This window comes from Idiotropiscis lumnitzeri, chromosome 2, assembly GCF_059441095.1.
Source record: "Idiotropiscis lumnitzeri isolate Australia: NSW breed Sydney's pygmy pipehorse chromosome 2, RoL_Ilum_1.0, whole genome shotgun sequence".
Taxonomy (NCBI): domain Eukaryota; kingdom Metazoa; phylum Chordata; class Actinopteri; order Syngnathiformes; family Syngnathidae; genus Idiotropiscis; species Idiotropiscis lumnitzeri.
The window spans coordinates 27,271,263-27,292,750 of NC_142392.1; the positions used below are offsets into that span (position 1 = coordinate 27,271,263).

At 43.1% G+C, this 21,488-nt stretch overlaps 4 protein-coding genes across 4 annotated transcripts in view; 2 read left to right on the top strand and 2 right to left on the bottom strand.

Annotated features, from left to right (window-relative positions):
- LOC148342153 (general transcription factor II-I repeat domain-containing protein 2A-like) overlaps positions 1 to 21,488 on the bottom strand; it is a 115,519-nt gene that overhangs the window by 88,031 nt on the left and 6,000 nt on the right. The gene's annotated exons all lie outside the window — the stretch shown is intronic.
- The window catches only part of LOC148342154 (uncharacterized), a 79,563-nt gene that overhangs the window by 51,418 nt on the left and 6,657 nt on the right, over positions 1 to 21,488 (bottom strand). The window lies entirely within an intron of this gene.
- Positions 1,030 to 14,897, top strand: LOC148342157 (uncharacterized). Its single transcript, XM_088287568.1, has 2 exons — positions 1,030 to 1,427; positions 13,517 to 14,897. The coding sequence occupies exons 1-2, from the start codon at positions 1,304 to 1,306 to the stop codon at positions 14,719 to 14,721; spliced, it is 1,329 nt and encodes a 442-aa protein (XP_088143694.1). The 5' UTR covers positions 1,030 to 1,303; the 3' UTR covers positions 14,722 to 14,897.
- On the top strand, positions 4,296 to 5,071 carry LOC148342158 (uncharacterized). The gene is made up of 2 exons (XM_088284786.1): positions 4,296 to 4,350; positions 4,407 to 5,071. The coding sequence occupies exons 1-2, from the start codon at positions 4,296 to 4,298 to the stop codon at positions 5,069 to 5,071; spliced, it is 720 nt and encodes a 239-aa protein (XP_088140912.1).

Below are 21,488 nucleotides of genomic sequence, written 5' to 3' on the forward strand. Positions count from 1 at the left end.
GTCTTCCATCTTGTGGATATTTAACGCAAAGTAATGCGCCAATAACTCGATGCTTGTTTTGAGCGTCCATCCTGTTGACAGATGCGCGTCCCTATGAACACGGTTTGGCGCGCGACCGCCGTGTCTACACGATTCCGGTAGTGGTCACGTGACTTTCTTAAAGCGGTACGCGCACCGACACGGGGTTTGCCCTGGAAGCTCGGCGCGCGCATCGACGCCTCGGTGTCGCTGGACCCATCACTACCTGCGTGACTTCTTAAGACAGAAGACGGAACATTACAGTAACCATGAAAAAAACCGAATCGTTAACATACTAAAGCTGTTCCTTCTGGTTATTTTCAAAGAATTTTTGTTTAAAATCCCCCTGGCTATTCTTTTTGTCTTTTCTATATTATGTACGTATTAATAACTGTGTTTGGTTCGCTAATATTAATAAAGTTTTTTTTTTACAAAAAACGTATGAATAAATATTTATCATCTCATCAATATTTGCACAATAGAGTACTGAGTTTCGAGATCCTCACTATAATAGTTCTCAAAATTATATTTCTTATCAATTTAGCTTAGTGAAAGGATATTTTATTGTCAATCTAACATCAATATACAAAGACAGAAAAAAATGGTGGTGGGGGCGCGAATCTTTTTCCTCTTGGTAGGGGCGGGCGTGAAATAATTGAGAAGCACTGCGAGTATATGCAGACATTATATTCATACAATCTCGCAGCCCGAGTGAACCACAGCATTGTTGCAAGTTCGTTAGGAGAAACGTAAACGTCCCACTGCTGGAGCAGCAGCGGCTTCTCGGGGCAAAGGCGGAAGTGACGTCAGAGCTTACTCGCCAATGTGGCGTTATTTTAGTTATTTTGTAAAAAAAAAATTATCAACCAAATTAAAATATTATATGAATAATATATGAAAATAGAACAGACATGGGTAAAAACAAACACAGAGGCAAAGAAATATATTTGAAAAATACGTGCTTAAAGCATGACGTCATAAGCAAGCGCGCAGCTTACGAAGGACCTCGACCACATCCACACCGAAATGAAAACAACCACCGCTAAATTTTTCTGATTTAGTGTAGAACTGACTGTAATTTTTTCACAGGATGTCCAGTGCTACTCTAAAGGACGTCGACATAATTCATTAAGTCTTTGTGTCCCGATAATCTCATTTTCGCGTGTTGATGCTTTTCGGCGTAGTTAGCTTAGCTTGTTAGCTAGCTATCCGCTAACGAAAAGAGGCACATGACTCATCGCCAAGCAGAGATCAAGGGCGGATTTTTTGGAATTATCATTTGAAAATGTGTGAAAGAACGACACCTAAGTACAAAGACGAACTTTGTGGGATAAAAGAAGAGAACGAGCAACATCTTCGATTGCTGGGCGAAGTTAACAAGCAGCCTCGTGTTGTGCTACACGAAGCAGGTTTGTACACGTCTTACTCATTTGCTTTGTCAAGAACGACTTTCTATCGTTAAAAATATGCATCGCAACATTAAGTTGTTTGGGGAAATGCGTTCGAGGTTATTGCCATTTTATTTTTAAATATTGCCTTTTACTTGCCAGTTTGCTGAACATTTGTTTATGCCAAATAAAATCAGTGCAGACAATAAATGCCAAAGAATAACCAATAGTGGGGGGTGAACTCCATGTTTTTCCCAGTATAAATTTTGAACTGTTAATTTAACATTTTACATATTGTGGTTTTTAAACTAGGCTGACAGATGTAGTGTATTTTTATATCCACTGTTGGAGTTTAGCCACCGAGAAAATGAGAAACATTTAGGAAATGAATCTTGAAAGCCAAACTTACTCCAATGCGACTTATTTTTTTGTACTCAAGAAGAATAGGGTCAAATAAAGACTCAACAACAGCTGATTATAGTTGCGATATTTTAGTTTCTTCGATTTTTGGAGTTCAGGAAATAGTACAAAGACAGATATCTGGGTGGCTTTTTCTTAATCTCATGAGAAACTGTACTCAGACGAGTACAATCGAAAAAATGTCACGCTGATCTCAGCCCAGCCTCACATTTTATAGGAGGTTTTTTATGTCAAGGGTCATGTAGGTTGAATCGGTCGTCCTTTCTCCTTCCCCCGGCCCGGTCCACGTTCCAGGTCCAAGGCTGACCTTCTCAGGCAGTCTCTCCGTCTCTCCTGCTCACATTCCCCTGTAATCTCGTCAGTGTACAGATTGTGTGGTGTATGTTTTCCCAGATCAAATTATGTTTTTTGGTGTTCTTGATAGTGTCCCTGTGACGTCCTCCCCGGCCCAACTTGATATGTTTGTATCTTCTATGGCCTATGTGGAGAATGTGTTTTATTGTATTTGTCCACGAAGTGCTATCTGGTTTGTCATCAGTTTGACCCGAGCAGACTGAATCTGTTTGTTCTGAATGAGAGTGTGGGTCGTGAAAATACTATGTGTGCAAGTTTGAGGTCTTACATTTAAACCAAGTAATAGAAATTTAGCAAATGAGAATAATATAATGAATCAGTAAACACCATGACTACAATCCCAGTCAATCTTATCTATGCACTGTACTTCTACTTTCATTTGAAAAACGCTTTTTGTTTAATCAATGTCAAACATATTCAGTAAATATGAACCTGCTAAATTAAATAATTGACCTTCTGTCCCGTAAGTGTTTAAAATAATGCCAGCAATCGTAATACAAACCTTCAATATTCATGTCTGGTGTGGCCATTCCCTCTAAGAAGGGAAGGCCGGAGAGAGGGGACACCTTTCCCTTTTTTCTTTTTGGGGAGACTTTTTTTGACATCAGCATGTGACGAGAATAAAATCTTTTTTCAAAACAAAATGGCTGTGTCAGAGAGGTTCTTTCCATCACCAATTCTGTAGCAGGAAGCCACAAAAACAGATGCACGAACCGTGTTTAACTGGAAACCGTTTAGCTCGCATTGAACAGAAGTGTGACACAAACATGTCTTGTAAGCTGAAACCGTTCGAACAACAGGAAGCGTGTGAACGGGTGTGATGAAGTCAAAGTGTTCATGTTTTTCCATTCTTTATGAGTTTGCATATACAAATTGCTTTGCTGCGCTTCAATAAAATGCCGCACAGGAGCGGGAAAGCTTTTCTCTTTGGCGGACTGCTCCTCGCGAGTGACAAAGACAATCTTGGCTGGGTGATTCATTTGTGCAGACTTGTCTCGTTTTTGACAAAAACTGTGCACACTGCGGCAAAAAGATCAATGGCGGTTGATGAATTTTAGTGAATGAAACACAAGGGATTACGTTTTTAAAAAAAAAAAAAATCAAGTACGTATTGGTCTTATTTATCAACTTTGTACTGGCTCGGTCAATGAATCTCAGGTGGCCCTGCACTGTTTTGTGCACGTGTGCAGTTTCACTTCATCCAAACATTTAAAATACATTTAATGCATCCATCCAAGGTTGCACGGATCTCATCGGTGAACATGCGCATGCTGCAAGGAATGTGTCTGCATCTTTGGCTTACTATAGGCTTAAAAAGGGAGACCGTCACAATGCCCTTTTCCACCAACAAGCCCCGGAACATTTAGTTCTATCTCTTAATGCAAAATGAAATACTTGTAAACATATTTCACTTGAAGGATTCCTATTTTATCAATGACATTATGTTGCGATGGCCCCCAGTGGTCTGCATCAATATTTTAGGGTCCCACAACAGGTGTTCCATCAGACGCACACAATAGCCTGTGTGTGCTAACTTCAGCTCGCTTCCAGAAACGTCTGTGACCATGTCAGGAATGAAATAGGGCATCGGCCGCAACGTGATTCCGTTTTAAATGCTCGTTTATCACTGTTGTGCTGCTAAAAGGAGGTTTACATAGTAGGACGTAAGTTTGTGAAATGCCCCCATGGTCCGGTCCAAGTTGGGGTCGCACGCATTGCTCCGTGTGCAGCAGGCACAAGTCAAGGTAGCACGGTAGAAACAATATAAGACAAAGTCGCCGCCTGAGGTTTGACTTGACCAAACCAAATTTGTCTTTCTGTGTCCTATAGACGTCAGTGAAAACGATCTCCGTTCCGTGAAAGAGGAGCCAGACCTGACTCACATAAAAAAGGAGGAGGAGGAGGAGATCAACAAGTCACCAGTGAACGTTCTCCCTTTTAAGACTGAAGATGAAAACAAGGATGAGAGTGAGGACAAGAGAGGGGCGGAGCCTACAAGCAGCAGCTCAAGTCATCACGTGACAACAGAAGATGATGAAGACCACTGGGGACAATCACAAGCACATAATGAGGACACATTATCACACGCTCATGACGATGATGATGATGATGATGATGGCCAAGCCAAAGGTGAAAGGGTACGTCACAGTGACTCATTCACTTCAAAGCTGTCTTTAAAAGGGCACAGAAAAACACACAGTGGTGAAAAACCTTTTTCTTGCTCAGTTTGTGGAAAATGCTTCTCCCAAAAGGGACATTTAACAGAACACACAAGAACACACACTGGAGAAAAACCTTTTTCCTGCTCGGTTTGTGGCAAAAGCTTCTCTCGAAAGTCTCATTTAGTAAGGCACACAAGAATGCACAGTGGAGAAAAACCTTTTTCTTGCTCAATTTGTGGCAAGAGGTTCTCTCGAAAGTTTGATTTAACAATCCACACAAGAATGCACAGTGGAGAAAAAACTTTTTCTTGCTCAGTTTGTGGCAAAAGCTTCTATCAAAAGTCTGATTTAACAATCCACGCAAGAACACACAGTGGCGAAAAACCCTTTTCCTGCTCAGTTTGTGGCAAAAGCTTTAATGTAAAGTCAATTTTAACAGATCACACAAGAACACACACTGGAGAAAAACCTTTTTCCTGCTCAGTTTGTGGCAAACGATTCTCTGAAAAGGGAAATTTAACACAACACACAAGAACACACAGTGGTGAAAAACCTTTTTCCTGCTCAGTTTGTGGCAAGAGTTTCTCTCAAAAGTCTAATTTACGAAGCCACACAAGAACACACAGTGGAGACAAGCCATTCAGTTGCAGCGTTTGTGCTAAAAAATTCTCCACTAAACAGCATGCGAAGAGTCACAATTGTGCTGGTGAGAAAAGCAGCGATCCTTGAAGCTTAAAAAAAATAAAACAAAAAACTGAAGGAACTGACTCTTTGTGGTAAGATGTGAATGTGATTTTGAATAAAATATGATGTATTGAATTTTGCAAAGCTCTTTTATTGACACAAGGCCAATGTGATCAGTGCATTGTGTCTGAGTGATGATGAGTTTTTTACATCAAACATTTAAATGAAATTAATTGCCTTTGCCTGGAACAACATTTGTTTACGTTATGCTTTTCAGTTGTCTTTTAAATCGTACCTAATGGAAAAGGTGCGAGAAGAAACGGTGCTGATGATATCGGTGCCTTCCACAATCATCAATAAAATCACTTGTTCCACTTGCTCAACTGGCCTTCATTACGTTGTGTGAAAAGGTGAAAAACTGAACTAGAAGTTGAACCATAAAAAGGACCAGAAAGAGAAACGCAAATCGTCTCAGTTTCTCTTCAAGGTTTTGGTATGTCAGGAGTTGCCAACTTGACGGGTGTGATAAAGTGTTCATGTTTTTCCATTCTTTATGAGTTTGCATATTTAAAATGCTTTGCTCTGCTTCAATAAAACGCTGCACAGGAGCGCGTAAGCTTTTCTCTTTGGCGGACTGCTCATCGCAAGTGACAAAGACAATCTTGGCTGGGTGATTCATTTATGAAGGCTTGTCTCGTTTTTGACAAAAACTGTGCACACTGCGGCAAAAAGATCAATGGCGGTTGATGAATTTTAGTGGATAAAACACAAGGGATTACGTTTTTTTTTTTTTAAATCAAGTACGTATTGGTCTTATTTATTGTCAGGTTTAAAAGGTCCTGACGCCTTCATTAGACTGAATTAAATGCAGAGAACCAGAGGAATAACCAGGGAAGGTTTTGTCTTATCTCCATCGCGATGGGAGGAGAAGCCAGGAAGTGAAGTAGACGTCTTGCCAGTTCACTCTCCCGCACTCTCTCTGACTTCTTCGCCCATCCCTCTGGACTTTATTCAAAGAAAAACGAAACCTATGGAAAGTGAAACTTAAAACAAGCGTGTGGGTGTGCGCATGTGTGCTGAAGCAATGATGTGCGTGTCTGTGAGTGTGTGTGTGTAATTATCATTGATACAAATAGTGTATAAAAAACATGATTAAAAATACACAAACTATTTACATACTCTCACATTTGCCCCCTGTTTGTCGGATTTAAATCATGTCCATACGGCTTTAAGATGAGTCATCAGGGAATAAAACATATAAAAATACATTTCAATGTGCCTAGTGAAAAATAACAAAACTGTCTCCACGCAGAGCTTGTCTCTGGGGGACTCGATGCAGGCCCCTTGCCTCGCTGTAGGAGGAGACAGCCGTCTTTACCTCCCGGATCTTCGTGTGTGGTGTATGTGTATGCACGTGTGGGGCTTGGGCGACAAGTCCATATTCATTTTACGTTTCAGTGTCCAGTTCGAGTTCGTCATTGTCCAGTTCGAGTTTGTCATACTCAACATCAATCAGATTGTAATGTTACTTTTGGGCAACAAACATGCAATTAATCATCATTTTTGTCATAAAAATAATGCAACAAAAACAGACTACACATAACAAAAAATGAAAACCATAATTATCCCGATATATATTGTGTCTTTCAAATTCTTCATAGTGGTCATAACATCAATAATTGTTTCATTTTTAAAACTTTAAATGCAATTATGTTCTTCAATCAAGGTTCAAATTTCTTTATGTACGTCATTAATTTCCAAACCATATCTAATCTTTTTATTCTGTGGCTTCAACATTCGTATCTGTGGCTGGTGGTGTGGTTCTGATGTGCGTGTGGTCCGAGATTCTGACTCAGGTGGACTCCTGTTCGAGGGATTCGCGTTGCTAGGCCTTTAGCTGGAAACCGGTGAAGCTTGTACTGCGACTGGTGGATCCAGCTGCCACGCCCCGCGACCTTTGCAGCGTCGGGGTCACCGCCATCATCTGGCGAGGGCCATCTCAGCATTCACTTCCCCCCAACGAAGTCGTTTCAACACCTTGAAGAAGAGTTGGTCTCCCACACGGACGTAATTTCTGTGAATCAGAAAAACACTTGACCAGTATTTGCGTCTTTTGCATCTTTTTCGGTCAAACATGTTTTTTGTTGGTGGTTCTGATGAACCTGAGAGTCTATAGGGGATAGTGTCCTTCCTTCGGCTGGCATTGTCCTCATTGCTGTGATTGAAACACAGTCTGGCCATTGTCTTTTTTTTTTTCATTGTCTTGATAAGTCTGGCCATAACAGTTCAATAAGTGCGTTCCACAAGTCCTGCAAACTGTATGCACAGTGACGCTTTGAGTCCATTTTTTAACAACTGTCCCACTTGTTACAACATCATTCACAAAATGCATCATTTTCACTTCAAATCACTTCTTGAAATTCCAAATGTCAGGATTATTTGATTACACAACACTTTTCCCAATCGTTTTTAGCATCAGCATGTGTTGTTGGAAACAACTTGATCCATTTTGAAAACATATCAATCATAGTCAAACAATATTGCAACCCAAACAACTAACACTTTGTCTAAAAAAAAGTTTTTTGTTGAAAAGTCTATATGTGGGAACAATTTCATATCCTACTTCCCCCTGTTGACACACGACTATCTGCTCGTGTGTCAATCGTCTTATTCCTCTAATCAATGAATTAGGCAGCCAGGATTTGCCATCTGCCAATTTGCTGATCCTGTCCTCAGCAATGTTTGCACCTTTGTTCTCACATGTGCATGTTCAATTAGTGATGCCTTTTTCCCTGGCCTGAGATCAACTTGTCAAGTTGATTTACTGTGTGTGTGTGTGTGGGGGGGTGTGTGTGTGTGTGTGTGGGGGTGCTTTCATTAAACCTCTTGTGCTATGTTGACTCTGGGGTTATGGCTTGGCTCCAGCCTTTATTCAATCGTAATCGTGTCATTTTCTGTTCAGAAAATTTTTATTATTTACAAATACTTACTTAGACGTGCTTTATGCGCATCTTTTCTTTTATCTTTTGTGATTTTTAAAGCACCCGTTCGCCCAAAATCAACAGAACACAAGAACAGTTTATCTTGACTGTGAGTTCACATTGTAACCATACAGCTCATACAAGATGGGAAACTCCAAATTTTAATTAGCTCACAACCGCCTACGCTCTTCCTGCTTATCCTAACAATTTCTCTCTTTTACAAGTTATCTGTTGGTATCACACTACTAATACTCCCATCGCATAAAAGTCAGCGTGATTTCTTCCTACAACCTTGGTTCTCAGACACTTTCTTATCAGTCTGGAAGGTGCACCTGGTCTTCAAGTCTTTACACGTCTTAACTCCTCCAGTCGGGAGGAAAAAATGTCAAAAAGTCAAGTCATGGGTTTGGTGAAAATTTGGACGGCTCCACAGTCGTGTGGCGCCTTCTAAATGGTGCGTGGAAAAAGAATGACGCTGGGCTTAAATGCATCGCACCTTATTAATGTAATGTTACAATTAAATCGCCGTGCAATGTGAATGTCGTGTGATGGAATGTCATTTTTTCATTCCTTAAAGCAGCAGTGAAAGCTCTTGATCACACTCTTAAGTGGTTCTCTGCCACGAAATCCAAATTGTTGTGACTAATATGCAAATGGATTCACTTTCCTGTGTTTCTGCAGCAACACAAGTCCATGAAGCCATTTTTTGCAGTCACTGTTTGCCCAAATGGCTTATAATAATAATTTGGTAGTGCATTAAGATGCTTTGTAAATACAATCTTGCAGTGTATCTCCACAAGTTCCAACATACACAACCCATTTTATGGCCATGATACTGTTGTTTTAAACTCACCCCAAGCCTGTTGGGCTCTTTCTCTGCCGCATAAATTACAGCCCTGAGAGACTTTGGGCTCCAACTTTATCTATGAAAGGTCAGGGACTTAATGGAGGTCATGAAAGTCCCAAGGAAGGTGTTTACACAAAAGTGGTCTGGCAAAGATTTATTACTATTTTTCTTCCCGCTTATCACTGACAATGCGTCCTTTTAAAGTTTTGACTCTTGTTTAAATTCGCCCTTGCTTATTGATTCTGATATTAAAGTCCAATTGTCCTAATAAGCAAAACGCATGTTGATGTAGAAGTCCTTCTACACCCACTTTTTATGTTAGTTTTTTTCTTTCGCCGTGTGATCCTCTGTTGCTTCTCTCTTCGTCCTGAAAAGTTATTGTTTAAGATAAGATAAGATAAGATGTCCTTTATTAGTCCCACAATGGGGAAATTTGAGGTGTTACAGCAGCAAAGATATAGATCACACAGAGTCGGCGGCGTAATGTAGCCGTTAATGTATAACATTAGCAGCAGACATTCATAAAAAGCATGCAAATATACACAGTATAAACGTATCTAAGTGTAAGGAAACACTCCTAATGTTTGTCCATTATACGGAGGGGGAAACGCTGTAATGATAAAAACTACTGAATGATTGAAAATACTGCAATCATAAAAATATTGCAATGATAAAAGTACTGTAATGGTAAGAGTACTGAAATGATAGAAAAGTACTGCATGATAGAAAATACTGCAATGGTAAAAGTACTGTAATAGTAAAAGTACTGCAACGATAGAAAAATACTGCAATGATGAAAGTACTGCAATGATAAAAGTACTGTAATAGTGAACATCCTGCAATGGTAGAAATACTGCAGAGATAGAAGTACAGTAATAAGAATACTGTAAAGGTAAACAAAATACATCATTGGTCAATATTTAAGTACACCCTTGGCTGAAAGTACAGTAGCGGTTTATATTGCATCCTAGGACTGCACAATTGCACTAATGCCCGCCCGTTTGTAGGCCTGACCGAATGTTCTTGTTAAAAAGTCTGACAGCAGTCGGCAGGAAGGGGCGGCGAAATCTCTCTTTGGTACAGCGAGGGTGTAAAAGTCTGTCACTGAAGGAGCTGTAAAGTGTTCTCAGAGTGTCATTGAATGGGTGGGCTGGTTTGTCCAGCATTGATGACAGTTTTGCCGTCATCCTTCTGCCCCCCACTGAGTCCACAGAGTCCAGGGAGCAGCCCAGGACAGAGCTGGCCCTCCTCACCAGTTTGTCCAGTCTCTTTTTGTCTCGGCCCGAGATGCCTCCTGCCCAGGAGACCACTCCATAGAAGATGACTGATGAAACCACCGAGTCATAGAAGTTCCTGAGGAGTGTTCCCCGAACGCCAAAGGACCTCAGCCGCCTGAGTAGGAAGAGTCTGCTCTGACCCTTCCTATAGAGAGCGTCTGTGTTGTCGCTCCAGTCCAGTTTATTGTTCAGATGAACACCCAGGTACTTGTAAGTTGAGACCCTCTCAACGTCTGTTCCCTGGATATTCACTGGTGCAGGTGGAGAGTGCAGACGCTTGCGGAAATCCACCACCAGCTCTTTGGATTTCCCAGCGTTGATTTGGAGGCGGTTCTGCTGACACCAGTCCACGAACCCCTGCGTAACCCCTCTGTACTCCCGATCGTCATCGTCAGTGATGAGGCCGACAATCGCAGAGTCATCAGAGAACTTCTGCAGGTGACAGGTTGTGGAATTGTATTTGTAGTCCGAGGTGTAGAGGGTGAACAGGAAGGGAGCCAGCACAGTTCCCTGCGGCGCTCCCGTGCTGCAGAGGAGCACGTCAGACACACAGTCCTGTGTTCTCACGTACTGTGGCCGGTTTGTGAGGTAGTTGTGAATCCATGTGATGAAGGTGGTGGGCCACTCCCGCCTGCTCCAGCTTGTCTCCCAATAAGGCGGGCTGGATGGTGTTGAAAGCACTTGAGAAATCAAAGAACATGATCCTCACCGTGCCCCCCGCCTTCTCCAGGTGGAAGAGTGAAGTGTGGAGCAGGTAGATGATGGCATCATCCACACTGATGCCAGGCTGGTATGCAAATTGGAGTGGGTCCATTGAGGAGCTGACCAGGGGGCGCAGATGGACGAGGACCAGTCTCTCCAGGGTCTTCATCAGATGAGACGTCAGCGCCACTGGTCTGAAGTTGTTGAGCTCCTTCGGATGGGGTGTCTTTGGAACCGGAACCAGGCAGGATGTTTTCCACAGCTGGGGGACTCTGCCCAGCTTCAAGCTCAGGTTGAACATGTGCTGGACGATTCCACACAGCTGGTCTGCGCAGGATTTGAGGAGCTGGGAGCTGATCCCATCTGGGCCTGCCGCCTTCCTCGCCTTCATCTTCCTCAGCTGGTTCTTCACCTGAGATGTTGTGAGGAACAAGGCTGAGCAGGAGGAAGTGGTGGTTGTCTGATGAGGCTGGGAACTGGAGCCTGTGGAGAGAGAGAGGGGCGAGAGAGGGGGAGAGAGGGTCTTGTTCGCAGTGGCAGGAGGGGTGGGTGGGGGCTGCATCAGGGAAGCCTGAGCGGGGTCAGACATTTGATCAAACCTATTGAAAAATAGGTTCAACTCATTTGCCCACTGAAGCCCCCCCCCCTTCTGGGTCTTACCTGCTTGTCCGTGGCCTGAGATGGTCTTCAGGCCCCTCCAGACATCCCTGGCATTGTTCCGCTGCAGTTGTTCTTCCATCCGCATCCTGTAGGACTTTTTCCCCTCTCGGATCCTCCTTCTCAGCTGACGCTGCACTCTCTTCAGCTCGTCCTTGTCGCCTGAAACAAAAGCCCTCTTTTTCTCCTTCAGGAGAGCTTTAATGTCCGGTGTGATCCAGGGTTTGTTGTTGGAGAAACATCTTACAGTCCTGGTGGGAATGGTGTTCTCCATGCAGAAGTTAATATAGTCTGTAACTGTGTCTGTTAGACCATTAATGCCCTCCCAGTGGGCTTCGCTGATTACTTCCCACACAGTTGTGTTGAAACAGTCCTTCAAGGCCTCCTCGGCTTCTCCGGACCATCTCTGAACTGTGCCTGTCACAGCTGGCTGCCTGCGGACGAGAGGTTTGTACACAGGCAGGAGAGCCACCAAGTTGTGATCATCTGTGCCCAGCGAGGGGAGGGTCAGTGATGTGTACGCCTCCTTGGTGTTGGCATAGAAGAGGTCCAATATTTTATTGTCTCTGGTTTGGCATGTTACATATTGTGTGAATGAAGGCAGAGAGGAGGAAGGAGAAGCATGATTGAAGTCACCAGAGATAAGGAACAAGGCATTTGGGTGCTGTGTTTGTAGCCTGCTCACAGCTGCATTCAGTACATCACAGGCTGTCTCAACGTTAGCAGAGGGAGGCACGTACGCCGCCACCGCAATCACATGACTGAACTCTCGCGGTAAATAGAGCGGACGCATGCTAACAGCGATCAGCTCAATGTCCCGACTGCAAAGTTGATCCTTAACAGTTATGTGCCCAGGGTTGCACCATCTATCATTAACAAACACAGCCAGCCCTCCCCCTTTTCTCTTACCGCTCTCCAGTGTCCTGTCCGCGCGTAGTATTTGGAAGCCGTCCAATTCCACGACGGCGTCCGGCGTTAGCTCTGTTAGCCACGACTCCGTGAACACCAGCAAGCTAGCCTCCCGGACAATCCTCTCGTGCCGGGTTAGCGCTGTTAGCTCGTCCATTTTGTTGGGGAGGGATCGAACATTCCCCATAATAACGGACGGGAGGACAGGGTGATATCGTCTCCTCCTTGCCTGGCGTTTAGCCCCCGCACGGCATCCCCGTCTCTTCCTCCTCAGCTCGCGGGGAATATCGGGTCTCGCTCCGGGAGCCCACGCGGGGTTAGCACGGAGTGCTAACAGCTGATCTCTTGTGTACACGATCGATCCGTAGCTCCGAGTTTCGTCTCCGGACACGATCGCGCAAAAAACAGCCCCCAACAGCAGTAAAACCACCGCAAGTTGGATGTCCATTGCTGAGGTGAGGTAAAAATAAAATAAAAAAGGTTAAAGGGAAAAAACACACGAAAAAGGCTCAATAGTGAGCCACGCTGCTGTAAACAGGCAGCCACTTGCGCGGCGCCGGAACCGGAAGTCAAAGTGTTCATGTTTTTCCATTCTTTATGAGTTTGCATATTCAAATTGCTTTGCTGTGCTTCAATAAAACGCCGCACAGGAGCGGGAACGCTTTTCTCTTTGGCGGACTGCTCCTTGCAAGTGACAAAGACAATCTTGGCTGGGTGATTCATTTATGGAGGCTTGTCTCGTTTTTGACAAACACTCTGACATATCTTGTTCAAGCAATTCCTTATGGAATGATTCAACCTGACTCTAAAAACTGCACACTGCGGCAATAAGATCAATGGAGGTTGATCAATGTTCGTGAGTAAAACACAAATTATTACGTTTTTTAAAAAATCAAGTTCGTATTCGTCTTATTTATGAACTTTGTACTGGCTCGGTCAATGAACCTCCGGTGGCCCTGCACAGTTTTGTGCACATGTGCATAGTTTCACCACATCCAAGCATTGGTCCGTGTGCAGCAGACACAAGTCAAGGTAGCACGATAGAAACAATATAAGACAAAGTCGCCGCATGAGCTTTGACTTCACCAAACCAAATTTGTCTTTCTGTGTCCTACAGACGTCAGTGAAAACGATCTCCGTTCTGTGAAAGAGGAGCCAGACTTGACTCACATCAAAAAGGAGGAGGAGGAGATCAACAAGTCACCACTGAACTTTGTCCCTATAAAGACTGAAGTTGAAAACAAGGATGAGAGTGAGGACAAAAGAGGGGCGGAGCCTACAAGCAGCAGTTCAAGTCATCACGTGACAACAGAAGGTGACGGCGACCACTGGGCGCCATCACAAGCACATAATGAGGACACATTATCAGATGCTCATGACGATAATGATACTAATGATGATGATGCTGATGATTGGCAAGCCAAAGGTGAAAGGGCATGTCACACTGACAGTTGGGTATGTTCTCACTGTGGGAAATCATTAACTTCAAAATTCTCTTTAAAATGGCACATAAGAACACACAGTGGAGAAAAAACTTTTTCCTGCTCAGTTTGTGGCAAGAGTTTCTCTCAAAAGCCAGATTTAACAACACATAGAAGAATACACAGTGGTGAAAAACCTTTTTCCTGCTCAGTTTGCGGAAAAAGTTTCTCTCAAAAGTCTAATTTAGTAAATCACTCCAGAACACACAGTGGTGAAAAACCTTTTGCTTGCTCGGTTTATGGCAAAAGCTTTTCTGTAAAGTGTCATTTAACAAGGCACACAAGAACACACAGTGGTGAAAAACCTTTTTCCTGCTCAGTTTGTGGCAAGAGTTTCTCTCGAAGGTCTCATTTAATAATTCACACAAGAACACACAGTGGTGAAAAACCTTTTTCCTGCTCAGTTTGTGGCAAAAGCTTCTCTTTTAAGTCAAATTTAACAAGTCACACAAGAATACATAGAGAAAACCATTTTTCTTGCTCAGTTTGTGGAAAATGCTTCTCTCAAAAGGCAAATTTAACAGAACACGCAAGAACACACACTGGAGAAAAACCTTTTACTTGCTCAGTTTGTGGTAAAAGCTTCTCTCAAAATTCACAGTTAACAAGCCACACAAGAACACACAGTGGAGAAAAGCCTTTTTCCTGCTTGGTTTGTGGTAAATGTTTCTCTCGAAAGGAAAATTTAACAATCCACACAAGAACACACAGTGGAGAAAAGCCATTCAGTTGCAGCGTTTGTGCTAAAAAATTCTCCACTCAACAGAATGCTGAGAGACACAATTGTGCTGGTGAGAATTGCAGCGATCGTTCAAGCTTAAAAAAAAGACAAAAAAACTGAAGGAACTGACTCTTTGTGGTAAGATGTAAATGTGATTTTGAATAAAATATAAATTTAATTTTGCAAACCTCTTTTATTGACACTAAGCCAATGTGATCAGTGTCAGAAGAAGCAATGTGTCTGAGTGATGATGATTTGTTTTGGTGTTTACATCAAACATTATGAATAAAATTGCCTTTGCCTGGAACAACATTTTTTAACATTATGCTTTTCAGTTGTCTTTTTCATCGTACTTAATGGAAAAGGTGTGAGAAGAAATGGTGCTTATGAAATCGTTGCCTTCCACAATCAATAAAATCACTTGTTCCACTTGGTCAACTGGCCTTCATTACGCTGTGTGAAAAGGTGAAAAACTGAACTAGAAGTTGAACTATAAAAAGAACAAGAAAGAGAAACGCAAATCGTCTCAGTTTCTCTCAAAGGCAGTTAAGTTGAATACGTTTTTCAAATTCATATTTGGGAACTGTCAGAGAAGTTTCTGCAAAACAACCGGACTAGCCTCTGACTGTACAACTGAATCAACCAGCCAAGATTGTCTTTGTCACTTGCGAGGAGTGGTCCGCCAAACCTCTCAGTGAGAAGGTCCAGAGAAAAGCTTTCCCACTCCTGTGCAGCGTTTTATTGAAGCACAGCAAAGTGTGACCCACGAAATATGTGGTCACAGTTCGGTTCATTTGGGATGGTTGATGTGAAGGGAAATCCATTTTCCAGGTTGATTTGAAACATGTGCGTGTTTCGACAGCAGAGGGCAGTAAAGGAACAGCACAGTACCAGCGATGTGATTGTATCTTCACAACAGGCTGCAGTAAAGTGGCGTTGTGTCGTAGTTTCTATGAGTTCGCGGTTCTGACAAGATCCGTTGAAAAAGCAACAACTGATCTCCGTTCTCATTATTTTTCCTGCATTTGCAGGATTATTATCTGTCAACACGCCTGCCAATCTGGGGCCTGGAACAAAAGCAATTTTAATATCTAAACTCAAAGAATGGAAAAACATGAACACTTTGACTTTATCACACCCGTCCACTCGCTTCCAGTTGTTCGAACGGTTTCAGCTTACAAGACATGTTTGGGTCACACTTCTGTTAAATGCGAGCTAAACGGTTTCCTGTCGAAAACGGATCAAGACGTGCATCTGTTTTGTGCCTTCCTGGTAAACTGCCAGCATAGTAAAGGATTTGATACATTTGACTATAAAGGATTTTATACGATTGACTACAAGTTAAATGTATTCAGTTTAATGCAATAAAGATATTTACTGACTGGGCATTAATTCAACGTACAATAAAAGGTCAGGACAGGCTGTGTGAAATGCATAGGTGGCAGATGTTTTGTACAGGACGAGCTGCACTGCTGAGAACTGGGTGTGCTGACGCAGAATGTTCCAGACATCAAGGACATCAAGGCGCTGTTGTGTGAGATTGGTAAAATGGCGACCGCAAAAGCAGAATAACAGATAAAGTGGCTCATTGGCAGTTGAGCACAAACAACTGCCTTGGCGCGCACATGGGAAGAGCCGACACGCCATCCTGCGGGGAAGACAACCAATAAGAGAAAGCTAAAGTTAGTTGCAGATGACACATAGCAAATAGGAGAGTAGTAGGATGTCTTTGCTTTGTTTGTTGAAATGTATAAATGATCCTGGGCAACTCAGGGGGGGGGGGCACAGAACGTGCACCGCCGGAGTAGGAGCTTGAGGAGCTCGCGAGGGTCGGCACTAGGGGCGGCAGCAGGCGAGGGGCCGGAACGGGAGACTGCAGCTGTCGAGGAGCCGGAACGGGAGACTGCAGCTGTCGAGGAGACGGAACGGGAGACTGCAGCTGACGAGGAGCCGGCCCGTGGGCCTCATCCCTATCTGTCTGCCGCCATAGGGATTTAGGGGAACGAGAGACACGAGGGACCGAGACTACAGGTGCTGATGAACGTGGTCTACAAAATGTGGGTGGAACGGGACAAGGTGCAGAAACTGATAGTGGACGAAGTGAACAAAGTGGCTGTGAAGAATGTGCCTCAGGGTGTGAAAAGCGGGTGTTCCGATGACTGGTGGCAGTTCCTTTACTTGGGCACCGTCGTTGACCACCCCGCGGAGGTCCGGGATAGATGGCCAAACGTGTGCCCAAGTAAAGGTCTGATGGGCTAGACTCAAAGGAATCAAAAGAAAAAGGTAACAAAAACTAATAGGGGGTAGGAAACTGACTGGGCCTAACAAAATCTGTCGCACTGGGAATCTAGAAGGTTGTAAATGTATTCAAAATCAGAATCTACAAAAATGTGGGGAGGTGAAATGGCAGGGTGCTGTGAGTCATAACTAGACGAAGAGGGAGAAACAGGCGTGGAAGGGTTTGGGGTTGGTCGGCAGGCTGAGGGGGTACCAGCTAGAGCGGCGACGGTGAACTCGTCGGCGTGTGCTTCCTGCTGGGTCCATTGTTGGTTTGTCCTTTCTGTCATGTTGTGGTGGAGGTTGAGTAGGACCCAAACGCAGGGAAGCGAGGAGTGGGAAACTTAAAGGGTATTCATTAAACAAAAATAAAAGGCAAGCCAAGAACTTGGAAAAACTAAAATATCAAAAAGTACAAAACAACAGGCACGAACAAAACACAACAATTTGACAAAACTAATCTTGACGGCGAGACAGGTATGAAACCAGGGACATGAACATCAGACAACAACGACAACGACAGCGACAAGCGACAATGGACCAACAAGAAATGAAAGCAACCAGGGAACTAAATACAAACAAAGTAACAACGAGGAGCACCTGGACAAGACACAGAGGGTTGGAAGGACCTGATTGGTTAACACAAGGGCTTGGGTAAACGAACACAGGTGGACACAATCGACTTGACGGGACAGAAGACACAGGATCATAAGGACAAAACATGAAACTAAATACTAAACCAAAACCAACCAATACAGAACATGACAATCTGTAATGAACTTGAGAATTGTAATATTAAGACATTTTCTCTCACAATATTATTTTTTTAATAATGTAATCTTGCAAATATAGCCCCACAATAATTACTACACACATTTTGCAACCATTTAGGCACTGTTTGGGCAAACAGGAAGTAGATTATTTGAGTAGGTTACCCCCCCCCTGTGGTGTTTTATTTTGGCGGGGACTGGTTCCTGGGCTCCACCTTGTCTGTCTTGTAGGGCTTCACATTTCCGGATGGGCGTGGCTCTTTCCGGAGGCCACACATTCGCACGTGCATGCGATCCTCAAATCAACACTGTTTAAGAGCCAGTCAGACCATCATGCAGGTGCCAGACGATTCCCGCTCTCAAAGTGGTACCTCGGCTTACACTACAGTCCTCACTATTAAGTATTTTGAATATCTACTTCCCTTGTCTTGCCTTTGCTTTCGCCCTCACAGTGCGGACCTCCAGAAGATTCAGGAAGCGCTCCTTTTCCAGCCTCCCTCACCACGCCATTGCAAGGCCGACTCGTCTACCAAAGATCCCTTGGGTCATGTTGGACTTGAGTCACCGTGGAAATGAGAAGTAGTTAGTAAATCAACCTTTAAAAGCCAAACTTACTCCAATGCGTGTTAGTTTTTTTGTACTCAAGAAGAAACAGGTCAAACAAAGACTCAACAACTGATTAGAGTTCTGATATTTAGTTTCTTCAATTTCTGGAGTTCAGGAAATAATACAAAGACAGATATCTGGTCGGCTTTTTCTTAATCTCACGAGAAAACTGAACTCGGGCGAGCACAGTCGAAAAATGCGCACCATCTTTCAGCCCAGCTTCAGTTTTTTATGTCAAGGGTAATGTAGGTTGAATAAGTCATCCTCGCTCCCTCCCACGGCACGGGTCCACGTCCAAGGGAAGGTCCTCCCCAGGTTAGTCATCGTCTGGATAGTTGATGATGGTCGATTCCCGTCTGGTCCCGTAGACTGGCACGTCAAGGCTGGCCTTCTCCAGCGGACCGTGGCGGGCCGTCTCTCCTTCTCTCTCTCCGCTGGCATTCTTCTGTAATCTTGTCGGTGTGCATGTGTGCTTGTGTGTATGTGCATGTGTCGGTACAGGTGTATGTATCCGTGTCTGTGTGCACGCGCGTGTATGTGCAGGTGTATGTATATGTCTGTGTGTGTATATGCGTATGTGCATGTGCTCCAATCTCCAATTGTTATGTCTTTCGGAATGTGTTTTTTTATAGCGTCTGTGTGCGTCCTCCAGTGCCCAATTTGATATGTTTGCATCTCTACAGCCAATGTGTAGAATGTGCTTCGTCATCTTTGTCCATGAAGTGCTGTGACTGTGAGTGCAGGTCATGGAAATGCTACTACATGTGCAAGTTTCTCTTACTACTGAAGACTTCAATAAAGTTCACACATTTAAACTAAGTACTCTAAATTTAGCATATGAGGATAATATAATAATAGATCAGTAACCATCAGGACTCCAACCCTAGTCATTCTCATGACTGGTGCCTCTAGCTTCATTTGATAACTGCTTCTTGTTTAATCAATGTTTAACATACTCTGTAAATATGAACCTGCTAACTTTAATAATCGACATTCTGTCCCGAATGTGTTTAAAATAATGCCAGTAATCGTAATACAATCCTTCACTCATAAATAAATATATTATTCATATATTATTCATCCTCAAATTGTTCTTTTTTTTCTTCCTTTCCTAATTTTTTTGTTCAACTATGCAGATTTTGTATCCAATATGTGCCATAGTTGTTTGCATATGGATATTTTGAAATTTATTTTTAGAAAAAAAAACTACCATGGCGCCATGACAAAGACGAAGACGCAAATGCAGAATTCCGAGTGGTGGCGCTTGCTTATTAAAATAAATGAATAAATAAATAAAACAAACAAAAAACGTTTATAGAAGCATATAGTGTTTCACTCTGTCCTGTTTCTCATCCAGAGTGGACGATTAAAGCATTGACTTGCTTACTTCACTTTTATTAACTTCTTAACTTTTGCAGTACAGTACGTTACTTCAGTCTGTTGACATAGGGAAAACGTCACTTCCTCTTTTTCTCGTCCGTCACTGTAATCGGCCCCTAAGCAACATAACATAACTAACAATAATATTGTTACATCTTTTCTTTTTTCAATTTGAAGCACTTCCTTGCGATGTAAACGTTGCACACACATTTTCATGCAGATTATGTATTCATACTAGAAAATTATGCCTAACATAACTTTGTCAACATAAAGCGTCACTTTCAGTGCATTATTTGTAAATTAACCCAAAATATATCAACAAATTCCAATCCTTCAAATAAATATAACATCTTCTTTCTATTATGTTGGCTCCAAAACATTATGTAAAACATCTTGTCAGTATTATCCAACCCCCCAACCAGCAAACAAATTATACTTTGACATTTACAGTTTTTTTTTTTTTCCTAACATAAATATCGAAAACCTCTTTTCCTTTTTTTTTTTTTCCAACATAAATATCCCAAATCTTCTGTCTTCACTGCGTGTAGTCCTCCAAATATCTAGGCTTAAACACCTGACGACCTGATCTGGTGACAACTTTGGTTTGGTCCCTGGTGCCACACTGCTGGGTTGCATCCACACAGTCTGAAGTCCCCTGAGTCCCACTCCTCGTTGACGTGACAGATCCTGTATCATGGTCTCGTCTAAGATGTCGTCGATTCCTCCTCACAACTCCTCCAGAGTCCAGCTTCACCTCATAAGATCTGTGATCCACCGGTCCTACTACTCGTGCAGGTCTCCAGACGCCATGAAGATCGAAAGGCTGGACCCTCACCTTGTCTCCATTTTTCAGGGCATCCAAATTTTTAGCGGTGCGGTTGTAATATTTTCCTTGACGGTGTTGGTTGTGTCTAATTCCTTGCACATTGTTATGCAGCTCCGGTTCTAGCAGAGTATCTCTTGTAGGGAGCAGTGTCCTCGACCTCCTGTTCAGCAGTCTCTGCGCAGGGCTAGTTGCAAGACCTTGGCTCGGTGTGTTGCGATGGTCCAATATTGCCAGATAAGGGTCCCTTCTAGCCATTGCAGCTTTCTTCATGAGACATTTGGCAGTTTTTACTGCAGACTCTGCCTTTCCATTGCTCTGGGCGTAACCAGGTGATGATGTTCTGTGTGTGAATTCCCATGCCTGGCTAAATCGTCTAAACTCTTGGGAGGTATATTGTGGGCCATTATCTGATACCACAATATCCGGAATCCCTTGTCGTGCGAAATGTGCTTTGAGTTTTCGTATAACGGTGGCGCTTGTAGTGTCTGGAAGATAATCTACTTCCCAGAAGTTGGAATAATAATCCACAGTTATTAAGTAGTCCTTGCCATGGAATGAGAACAAGTCCGTTCCTACTTTTGCCCAGGGCCTGTATTCCATCTCATGCGAGTGTAGCATCTCCTTCTGCTGTCTGGAGTCCACTGAACGGCATACATCACATTTTAATATAAAGTTCTTTATTTGTTGATTCATTCCCGGCCAGTATACACAGTCTCTCGCACGTCTGAGACATCCTTCAATCCCGAGATGAGAAGAGTGGATGCGACAAGTCATATCCCTCCAGAGTGCATCAGGAATCACTGCTCTCTCTCCTTTGAAAACAATTCCATCCTGATGACTTAACTCATCCTGAAATGAGTAGAAATGTTGGAGATCCGCTGGGATGTCTTGTTTGTTCTTTGGCCACCCGTTTTGGATCAGATTTATCAGCTGTTGTAATTTTTTATCTTCTTTTGTCGCTAATCGAATTGAGGTGAGCCTTTCAGTCGAGATGGGCAGGTGCTCAATCATATTAACAGTTTCCACCC